Source organism: Barbus barbus (genome assembly GCF_936440315.1).
Source record: "Barbus barbus genome assembly, chromosome: 38".
NCBI lineage: Eukaryota > Metazoa > Chordata > Actinopteri > Cypriniformes > Cyprinidae > Barbus > Barbus barbus.
Genome location: NC_136716.1, coordinates 28103747 through 28115900, shown reverse-complemented (window position 1 = coordinate 28115900; position 12154 = coordinate 28103747). Strand labels below are relative to the sequence as shown.

The 12154-nt window shown below is 41.8% G+C and overlaps 1 protein-coding gene across 5 annotated transcripts in view; it reads right to left on the bottom strand.

Moving 5' to 3' along the window:
• LOC306857782 (poly(ADP-ribose) glycohydrolase-like) overlaps positions 1–10294 on the bottom strand; it is a 25425-nt gene extending 15131 nt beyond the window's left edge. The window contains exons 1-5 of one of the 5 annotated variants that reach the window (XM_079397918.1): positions 10106–10294; positions 5949–6194; positions 2779–2902; positions 2286–2421; positions 141–269 (exon numbers count right to left, since the gene is read on the bottom strand). In XM_079397918.1, the coding sequence (XP_079254044.1) occupies positions 141–269; positions 2286–2421; positions 2779–2861 (348 nt within the window). In that variant the 5' untranslated portion in view covers positions 2862–2902; positions 5949–6194; positions 10106–10294. Of the gene's footprint in view, positions 1–140; positions 270–2285; positions 2422–2778; positions 2903–4162; positions 4652–5948; positions 6195–6261; positions 6451–8508; positions 8545–10105 lie in introns of those variants that run through there. The other 4 variants (XM_079397916.1, XM_079397915.1, XM_079397919.1 and 1 more) reach the window with 4 other exon arrangements.
• Between the last annotated feature and the right edge of the window lie 1860 nt (positions 10295–12154).

The following is a 12154-nucleotide window of genomic DNA, read 5'->3' as shown; positions in this document are numbered from 1 at the left end:
TGTGTGTGTGTGTGTGTGTGTGAGTGTGTGTGTGTGTGTGTGTGTGTGTGTGAGTGTGTGAGCGTGTGTGTGCGCGTGTGTGAGCGAGTGTGTGTGTGCGTGTGTGTGTGTGTGCGCGTGTGCGTGTGCGTGCGTATGACCGTGCGGTCCGCGGGGAACAGGTTCTGCTCGGAGCAGGGTAGTTTGACGTGTGTGTCGTCCCAGCAGTCCTGCAGCTGATCTGGAGATGGATGCGGCTCTGGAGCTTCACCGAGCTGCAACAGATCAGTCTGACAAACAAATACAGATCTTTAAACCTCTCAGATTCAGCCTTGAATCATTGAAATACTATACTATAAAATACTTTATAATAGCATTTGTATGTAATAATTTTGCAGCTAATATCACAATAAGTGTGCTGAGCTTTACACACTTACATTCACAGGAAGCTGATCATTCTCTTATGCTTTTGTTGGTTTTAACTTTATTATTTAGTTATTAACTTTGTTATTTAGTGGCCCATACTCGGAATTCGTGCTCTGCATTTAACCCATCCAACGTGCACACACACACACACACACACACACACACACAGCAGTGAACACACACACACAGCAGTGAACACACACACACACACACACACACACACACACACACAGCAGTGAACACACACACACAGCAGTGAACACACACACACACACACACACACAGCAGTGAACACACACACACACACACAGCAGTGAACACACACACACACACACACACACACACAGCAGTGAACACACACACACACACACACACACACACAGCAGTGAACACACACACACACACACACACACAGCAGTGAACACACACACACACAGCAGTGAACACACACACACACACACACACAGCAGTGAACACACACACACACACAGCAGTGAACACACACACAGCAGTGAACACACACACACACAGCAGTGAACACACACACACACAGCAGTGAACACACACACACACACAGCAGTGAACACACACACACACACACACACACACACACAGCAGTGAACACACACACACACACACACACACACAGCAGTGAACACACACACACACACACACACACACAGCAGTGAACACACACACACACACACACACACAGCAGTGAACACACACACACACACACACAGCAGTGAACACACACACACACACAGCAGTGAACACACACACACACACAGCAGTGAACACACACACAGCAGTGAACACACACACACACACACACACACACAGCAGCGAACACACACACACACACACACAGCAGTGAACACACACACACACACACACAGCAGTGAACACACACACAGCAGTGAACACACACACACACACAGCAGTGAACACACACACACACACACACACACACACACACAGCAGTGAACACACACACACACACAGCAGTGAACACACACACACACACACACAGCAGTGAACACACACACACACACACACAGCAGTGAACACACACACACACACACACAGCAGTGAACACACACACACACACACACACACACACAGCAGTGAACACACACACACACACACACACACACACAGCAGTGAACACACACACACACACACACACACAGCAGTGAACACACACACACACACAGCAGTGAACACACACACACACACACACACACACAGCAGTGAACACACACACACACACACACAGCAGTGAACACAGACACACACACAGCAGTGAACACACACACACACACACACAGCAGTGAACACACACACACACACACACACACAGCAGTGAACACACACACACACACACACACACAGCAGTGAACACACACACACACACACACACACACACACAGCAGTGAACACACACACACACACACACACACAGCAGTGAACACACACACACACACCGTGAACACACACCCGGAGCAGTGGGCAGCATTTATGCTGCGGCGCCCGGGGAGCAGTTGGGGGTTCGGTGCCTTGCTCAAGGGCACCTCAGTCGTGGTATTGAGGGTGGAGAGAGCGCTGGACATTCACTCCCCCCACCTACAATCCCTGCCGGCCCGAGACTCGAACCCACAACCTTTGGATTACGAGTCCGACTCTCTAACCATTAGGCCACGACTTCCCCTTCCTAATAATTATAAACTAGGTTGTTTATCGCTTTCATTAAAGGTGATATTTCATGGCTGTTAAGCTTTGATTTCCAGATGTTTGCCGAAGCGAAGCGGCGCAGCATTCACACTCACTGGAGCGCTGAGAGGAGCGAGTGTGTTCGTTTAGAGTTGTCTGACACTCACCCGGATCAGGACAGTGTGGCTGTCGGTGGGCTTCAGGGCCGGTAACGGGCCGCTGCACGCCGGCGCCCTCCTCAGCTCACTGAGAGAAACACCAGGTCCGAACACCTTCCCATCAGCCCCTGCTGCAGCGTCTGCCCTGTAATGAGTTCATCAGGAATGAGGACATCAAACACATCCTCAGAGTCACTGTAAAGCTGCTGTGAGCAATGCAGATGTTTTATTAATAATGTGTATGTGTGCTATTTTTGATGGTTTGACAGTGGATCTTCTGTAGTCCAGCTGACAAAACACACCAGAACAAACAGGCTTAGACCAGCAAAAACCAGCTAAGACCAGCAAACCACCTTAGACTGGACTCTGACCGAAAGACCACGCCCTCGAGAGAGTTTCTGATTGGCTGAGGATCCTCAGGTGTACTTCCTCAGTCATACCTGTCATGATTTTAGCAATCGTTCACAGCAGCTTTAACTCGGATTACATCCGTCAAACTCACGCTGGAGATCTGTGAAAGCGTCTGAGGAAGGAGCAGCTCCTGTATTTGATCCTCGTCTTCATCATCCCACAGAACTGAGTCATGTTCTACAACAACATCAGCAGTCAATCTGACCGGGGTTATACTGAAGACAAACGTGTCTATAATCAGTGTTGGGGAGGTTATACAGGTCACAGATTACTAGTTACCCTGTTTAAAATGTAATAAGTAGTGGAACTATTTCAATTACTTTATTAAACTGATTACTTTTCTAAATGTCTAATGTTTTCAACTGTTAATTGTTTTGAAGCATGTAAAGCAGACCGGGTTAATCTTACAGTAGAACTCAACACTGATTACTGCCAGACTTCATCACTTTAATTAAGATTATAATCATATAAATCTGAAGCACAGCCACCACAAAAACAGACTTGCTTTGAGATCATTCTGAGGTTAAATACAGATTTAAAAATACAACAAGAAATAGTTTAGTAGCTATGATACTGTTTTTGAAATCAAATCTTTGCATAGACACTGTCATCTTAAAGCATAAAGCATATACATAAAATCTAACAGGAAATAAAACTCTATGTCATAAACTCCTGAAATATTGATGTCTCATATTTTAGAGCAGTCACTGCAATTTATGAAAGAAATCAATTAAATCTGTGTGTGTGTGTGTGTGTGTGTGTGTCTGTCTGTGTGTGTGTGTGTGTGTGTGTGTGTGTGTGTCTGTCTGTGTGTGTGTCTGTCTGTCTGTGTGTGTGTGTGTGTGTGTGTGTGTGTGTGTGTCTGTCTGTGTGTGTGTGTGTGTGTGTGTGTGTGTGTGTGTGAGTGTGTGTGTCTGTCTGTCTGTGTGTGTCTGTCTGTGTGTGTGTGTGTGTGTCTGTCTGTCTGTCTGTGTGTGTGTGTGTGTGTGTGTGTGTGTCTGTGTGTCTCTGTGTGTGTGTGTGTGTGTGTGTGTGTGTGTCTGTCTGTCTGTCTCTGTGTGTGTGTGTGTGTGTGTGTGTGTGTGTGTGTGTGTGTCTGTGTGTGTGTGTGTGTGTGTGTGTGTGTGTGTGTGTGTGTCTGTGTGTGTGTGTGTGTGTGTCTGTGTGTCTCTGTCTGTGTGTGTGTGTGTCTGTCTGTGTGTGTGTGTGTGTGTGTGTGTGTGTGTGTGTGTGTGTGTGTCTGTGTGTGTGTGTGTGTGTGTGTGTGTGTGTGTGTAAAATATTCAGATGTATCTTCCTTTTGTAATAATCTTTAACATTTTCATAAGTAACTACAATTTAATTACTCATCTTATTCAGTAACTGTAACTGATTATAATTAGATTCATTTTGTAATTAACGTAATAGTTACTTCTGTAAATATGTATATTTTATGGCTTTAGCCTCTGGAGACTGTGTATATGAGATATACGCACCGCCGCGGCTCTCAGGAGCGCAAACGGACAGAACAAGAGGAACAGCGCGACGGACACAAGAACCAGAGCCGAGCCCCCCGGTGCTTCCGGTGCTTCCGGTGACCGATCCGCGTCCATCCACACCAGCCTCAGAACGGAACACGCTCGGTAACGAACGCTAAGTGCCCGAGTGTCAGGAACCACTTTCGTTTTCTTCACTTTCACTTTCCGTATCAGAGCAGATGTGAGATCAGACTCCGAGCGCGTGATTAATATCAGAGGAAACTGATAGTTTGTATCAAACTAATTAGCAAAGTCTGACTCATTTAACAGTTGCCACGGATACAGAAATAGTACAGATTAAAAACTACATTTCCCACAGTCACTCTAGCTTGTTATCATAAAAGTATAATTATTAGCCAAAACTATATGCAAACACGACTTTTTAGAGGATCAGGGCGGAGTCAGGTCTCATGAATATTAATTACGTAGCGTGACGCTGGTCATGTCGTTCAGCGCATGTGCATTCTGTCTCCTAGTGATGGGAAGTTCGGATCATTTTACCGACTCGGACCTTTGAGTCTCGTTCAGCAAAATGAACGAATCTTTTTTCGAGTCATTTCGTTCATTTTAGCAAAATATAATTCAAATGTTACGTGTTACTTTCCAAACACATCTACTACTTATGCAAATGTTTATCACACTACAAACAATACAAAACTATAATGCTATAAGAAACAGAAAATATTAATTAATTGTTTAGCTGGGTCTTTAGTCTATGATTAGCGCACCACCTCTTATCTGACGAGTCTCGGGTTCGAGTCGTTCGCTCATCACGTGACCGCTTGCCGGATCAGTATAGATCTATAAAGTAACTGCATTTTTTTGTATGTTGGATCATATTTAAGAATTATCATAAAATTATCTAAATATGTGTACTAAGCATTTTCCTAGAAATAAAAATGGTCTGTTCATTTCTGTCACTATGTTTTTGTTTCTTGACGATCTGTGTTATTTTTATTTTTTTCATTTATTTTTTATTTAAATTGTTTAAATTCATTCGGGATTAGTTATTCTCTTAGCTAGAAAGCTTTTATGTTGGCACAAAAGTGTTATTTATTTTAAAGCTAATTTATTTTATTTATTATAAAAAGCCTAGCTTGTTGTGCAGTATTTTGTTTTAGTTTTAGGCTCTGTGGCTTTAGTATATTTTAATTTTCTTGTATTTTTTATTTAAATAGTTTAAATTCATTTTGGAATAGTTATCCTCTTTGCTATAGATTTTTCTGGCACAAAAATAAACAAAAACAATTGAGGAGTGTGTACAGAGTGTTAATGTCTAAAGGGTCATAGGTTACAAAAGTATAGGAACACTATAGTCCAATCTAAAGGGTTACCTCCAAAGACATAAATACAACAAGGTATTGTATTTTATGAAGATTAGACTCCAAAAGAAATAAAAATAAAAAATAACCAACTCGTTATGATCTTTATTACCACATGGTGTTATGGAAAAGAACCATGTGACAGAAATTAAAAGCAATAATTTGAGACTAGAAAAGCATCACATAACTGTAAGAGTAAATAATAATAATAATATTGACTATGCACCAGTTTGTAAGGAAGGTTGTAAATGAACTAATTTCTCTGTCCAAAACTGTGACGTCACGTGACAAAAGCGCGAACGACTCAAACCCCGAGACTCGGGACCCAATGCGCATGCGCGACTGAACGAATCACTCCCGAGACGACTCGTTCTTCCCGAGTCACATTAAAGATTCAAGAACGACCCATCACTAATACTCACCTTCCTTCGCGCGGAGCTTTCGTGAAGAAGTGTGTGATTTTGGCAGCATCAGCACCGGCTCGTCTGGGTCCGTTCGCGGAGATTAACGGGCTTTGCTCTCCGTCAGACGCGGTTGGGGATCGGTTCCGTTCGGGATGAGGATGAGAGCAGCTCTGGGTCACGCTGGGCTTCTTCAGCAACCAGTCCTCCAGAGTCCTGCTGCTTCTGATCGGTCTCTTCCTCCGGAGTTCAGATGAAGCTTCAGTGCTGGTGAATAGAAGTGATATAAATCACAATAAAACACTGAAGCGCTGCTGGATCTGAATGGGTTTACCTTCCTTCATGAAGCGACTCCTGCAGCTTCTGGCGCTTCATCTCAGTTATTAAGATCAACACACCATAATATAAAGCACTGATGAACGTGCAGCAGATAATTAATAACGCTGTAAAGCAACGATCACGTGTTTGTTTACTGCAGTCTGGTAAAGGGATTCAGCGCAGACGCTAAAGACTTCCTGTTTTCATGACGCCTGCCTCCAGCAGCCAATGAGCGGGCGGTGTTCGGCGAGTGGGCGGGGTCTGCGCGTACAGGTTCCGGGGCGCTGGTCAGAGGCGCGTGAGGGGTCTGTCTGCGGACTGCAAGAGAGGGGCGTAACGTGTAGCAGGGGGCGTAACTTGAAGTTGTCCAAATCACACAGAACCACGCGAGATGTTGAAACGAGATGTTGTTGGCCAGATGGCCGCTCGCACAGAGACAACGGTGAGAATAATATTTCCCGAGATAATAGATTAAAGTGTATGAATTAGTTTTATGTTTTGCAGTATTGTTTCTGGAGCTGATAATCTAAAACCAAAACTTTCCTCGGCATTCTGACTTTCATGTGTTATTTACTGTCATGAATATTATGCAGTTCTACATGCACCCCGAGGAAATGTAAGTCTGGTTAATGACGAATTAATGAACAAGACTCAAGAAAACTAACTTACTGACAACTTGTCCATGCTCGGAGTCGGGGTCGTTTTTAAAGATAAATGTCCACTGTCTACATAAACATGGATTAATATCTCTCCGTCCATTAAGGTTCTGGCTTTAATTAACCTGTTGCCATGGTGAATCAGAACAAGCCTGTCAACATACATCGCCTATGATAACTATAATAACTATAATAACTATAGTGCCACCTTACATTTAGATTTATTGAAACAGACACCTACAACACACACTATCTGTGGAAAATAATGCATAGATTCTTTGTATACTGAATTTATTAACCGGCATATAAAGTGCTTTCAGATTTACAGAACTGAGATAAAAAAATACAAAAGTAGGAATGCATGTAGTCTGAGCCTTTCCAACACGCATATAACAATACAATAACAATAGAAAATCACATACAATAGAACAGTTATTACAAAGTGCCTCCAGCCTCATAAGAACAGTCAGCGCTGCAGTATCCTGCAAACTCGTGGTCGGAGTAGATCCCTGTAATATTCCCTCTAATATTATTCCCTGTAATATTCCCTCTGTCCATATCCCTGTAATATTCCCTCTAATATTGCCCTCTAATATTCCCTCTGTCCATATCCCTGTAACCTCCACAGTCTGTATAGAGAACTGCAACGGGAGACTCCATATGGACTTCGGTAGGTCCTTCCATGCAGTTCACCACACCTGATGACAACAAAGACAAGGTTTCATGTGTAAAACATGGTCAGATTCGTTTTATTTGCTGATGCTAAATTGTCTGGTAGCCGTGTTCCCCTCCATTCATCTTTAGGAGTGGCCAGCCACCACAGCAAGAGAAATGTGAAATTACAATAAGCACTTATTGTCAAACAAAACATTAGGCCAGTGTATAAATAATTATTATATTACGATGAAACTCATTTTAGCACCTGAAACTACTTAAATCATAACTGGACCCCAAAGAGATAAAGGAGATAAAGGACAAATGTACAATAATCACTTAAACGCTCCACAGTCGTAAACTGGTATAGAAAACAAATCAGCTGACATCTATATACAACACACTTTTTACATTTTAATAATGGGAAGTGACCCCTCCAAGTGCCATCCGCGTTGTTTTGCTGGCATTTGCAGGACATTCAGTGGCACAACAACAGACTAAACCCTTCGATGTATTACGCTTACTGTCACTTACTGTAGGAGATATCTCCATCAATATTTTCAGACATGTTCAGAAACAAGCATTTCCCTGGAAATACAACACTTTTCATCCCAATTCCATAAAAAGTGCAATTACTTCGAAAGCAAATCTAAAAATGTTCCCCAGCACTGAATCCATTTCCTTTCTTAGTCCCAGGGTTACAAACTTCTCTCTCGTGAGGCACGTCTGACCATCTTTTATGATTATTTCTTTCATTGGTCTGAATTAAATTATTTTGTTCTTTTAACCGCCAAGTGTTATTACACCGCTAGAACGTAAACATGTTGCTTACTTAACAACGCTAAGCGAGGAAGGTTAAGTTTTAATAGGTTATCAGCTCCAGAAACAATACTGCAAAACATAAAACTAATTCATACACTTTAATCTATTATCTCGGGAAATATTATTCTCACCGTTGTCTCTGTGCGAGCGGCCATCTGGCCATCAACATCTCGCGTGGTTCTGTGTGATTTGGACAACTTCAGGTTACGCCCCTCTCTTGCGGTCCGCAGACAGATGCTATTGTGGCAGGTTTAGCTTATTTATGAGCTGTTGTGGGATTATTGTGTTGAATGCCGACTCTCATTACTGCTACTGCTAATGATTACTTGTAACAAATATTTAAAATTTAGTTTTTGTCATACTTTATTTCTTTTCCTCATATTTTCTCATGTCATTGTCGTGTTTGAAGTAAATGATGCGCATGCGCAGTCTGACCGCCAGGTGGCGCTCTCGCGCTGCAGTAAATAGAGAGATGATATGAACGTGTTCATAAAAACAGATACATCTCTTACATGGATAAGTTTTGTAGATACAATATTACAGTCATATAGTAGCCTAATAAAACGGGGCCTAGTCTAGTCATAGGGTTAAGGGTTAATTTCAGTCACTATGTTTCCTTTTCTCGTGTGTTTGTTTTAAACATTTAGTTAAAAAACAATTAAAACGAGAGAAAGAAAGAGAAAAATATACATATATTCAGTTAATTTTTCCCCCGCAGTAAAGGAGGCTGAGAAACTGAAGACTGGAGTCTGTATAATGAAGGCAGATTGGAGCTGAAATATTGATATAAGTGTCATAATTTTCTTATTTATGCAGTTTATCAATTTGCAATACATTCTGTCTAAAACAAATGTTTGACGTTGTTGTACGTCACCATTTAGAGTTTTAATAGCCTATTTTTATTTTATTATCATCATTATTATTATTATTATTATATTTCTGGGGGGATTAACTAAGTATTAAGAAATTAAAAAGATCTAGCTTTTTATAATTGTGTCAGCAAGAGATCCACACACACACACACACACACACACACACTCTCACACACTCTCTCTCACACACACACACACGTTCACCTGCTGTCTCTCAGACTGTGGCACACGCACACACACACACACACACTCTCTCTCACACACACACACGTTCACCTGCTGTCTCTCAGACTGTGGCACACACACACACACACACACACACACTCTCTCTCTCACACACACACACACACACACACACGCGTATCTCGCAGCCAGTGCTGCTGTCTGTCCCTCTCCTAGTATTATCTTTATTTGTTCCTCTTCAGTCATGGCTGTAAAACTACACAACGATGCATCAAAGACGCTCGCTGACACCAAACACATATCCAGCATGCCAAATATCTGGACATGACGTGGCGTCAGGTGTGGTGACGAGCTACAGCCAATGAAAGAGCAAGGCATGGGTTGAGGTCACCGGAAGAAAAACAGCAGCAACTTCGCTTAAAGAAAAGGCTTATATTTTTGCACATAAGCATCTTTCACTCTCTTTCACAGGCTTTTGGCTGCTATATTGTTTTTATTAACCACCAATAGGTACTGTTGCCATGACCGACAAACACTCACACACTACACACGCAGTGAAAAACATCTCAGAGCAAAGAGGAAACTGACCACACCGACAGAGAAGACCGAGCAGATCTCAGGACTCTCAGCCTTTAAATTGAGTCATTTTTAAAGAAATTCAAACAATAAATACCTTTTTGTGGCTCTTCAATGTGTCGTGACAGATCACTGTATTGCTTCAGTTCAAACACGTGAACCGATCGTCTTTTCATATTTACTTAATGCACGAAATGAACATGAATAAACATCAGAAGGTGTTTAATTTGAACCACGGAACACACCATTACAAGTCCACCGAAGTTAATCTACTCCTGTCTGATTTGGGGTTAAGGCTAGAAGGGATACAGCTGCGGCTACTGCGCATGCGCATTTACATGTTTTCCGAGCCCACAATATAACGTGAAACCTATGAAAATGGTTTTAAAAAGCACATAGCGCCATAGTTTCATCACTCTGGGAGTGTCGCAGTGACCGTCTTTTTGCAGTAAAGGACCTGTCATAGTTTAATGAGTGGAAGATGACATGAGCTCGCGGTTAACCTGCAATGAAAACAGATGAGGGTGCATGTGTGTATAAAGCTCCCGATCGGGGCGAAGTTCACGGGATTTTGTCCACAGAATGATAAGAGCACACATTTTAACATATTATTTTATTATTTATCACTCAGCATTTAACTTTAGCGCTGCAAGCCATACAGTGCATGAGCAGATTTTCTGGAAAGCAAAACAAGCACTTTTAAATACCTCAGTTTATTGTCTTTACCATGGCAGCCAACAACAGCACAGCTTAACCCTCCTCACATAGCCTATTTATATTTAGTTATATTGAAAAAGTTTCAATTCAGTCGAAAAAGTTTATTTTTCACCCAGTTTTAACATGTATTTCTATGAAGACTGGCCAGCTTTCGGGCAAGATAGCGGATAGCAGCCGTGGCACATAATATACCTGTTCTGATTGGTCAGATCACCTGTCAATCAAGCTCTTTGCGAACGGTCAATTGTTGTTGTCAGCTGGTGCAGTGTGTAACCCCTGGTTGCGGATCATTTACACAGAGCAGGGATGGGCAACTTTGATGATAGTGAGGGCCACAAATATTTTATCGTCTCTATCAGAGGGCCAAATGTGACTGTGCACTTTCACCAATGGGATATTGGAAAATTAGAGGTACCATTTTAGAAGAAAACATAATGCATGTATGTCTGTATTACAGACTTTGCTTAGTGAATCAACCTGCATGTCCATATTCAATTATTTTTTCTGCTTCTTTTCATGAATGAACTTTTAACATAAACAAACAAAAACACGTTACTGTGGCAAACATCTTTTATTATTATTCAAGTGCAAACATGTTGGGCTCTCAAAACACAACCAATGATGGCACAAAACTGAAAAGTAGCCTATTAAGTGAAAAACCTTAATGGGATATTGGAAAATTAGAGGTACCATTTTAGAAGAACAAAACATATCTATGTCTGTATTACAGAGTCTGTGTTTAGAGTTTAGTGAACCAACCTGCATTTCCATACTCTATTATTTTTTTCTGCTTCTATTCATTAATGAACTTTTAACATAAACAAAACACATTACTGAGTAGCAAACTTTTTTTAATTATTATTATTATTCCAGTGCAAACATTGTGGGCTCTCAGAAAAACATAAGCATACTTTCCACCATATGCTATATCTCACCTACAGGGGGAAAGTTAATGAGATACTTGTGGTCTCTCCTGCTGGCGTACAATAGACTGGATGTCAATGTTAGTGCAGCAGCAGCGGCTCGCCCATAGAGGGCGCTGGGGCGCCGACCTCCCTGCCAGTTTTTTATTTTTATTTATTTTTTTATTTAATAATAAGAAGTTTTTAATAATCTCTCATTTTGAAAAATGATCCGTGTTAATGACAAGCTATTAATGGTTTTACTTTAGAATGTGTTTAGAACTCTCCAGAATGATATTTGCATTCACTTCATGTTGGTGTAGTAGTAGCCAATAGGCGGTCTTCCCTGGGCGCCAGTTCGCTCAGCCCTACAGTGCTGGAATTTAAGCCAATGGTTCCCCTGTTGCTACGCAAAAAAGTTTATATTTTGCCAATCATCGTCGTCGAATTTTATGGTTTGGGGGCTCTGAAAATATCGCCCCTAGTACCAAGATTAGAGCAGTGCACCTGCTGCGGGACATTACCTC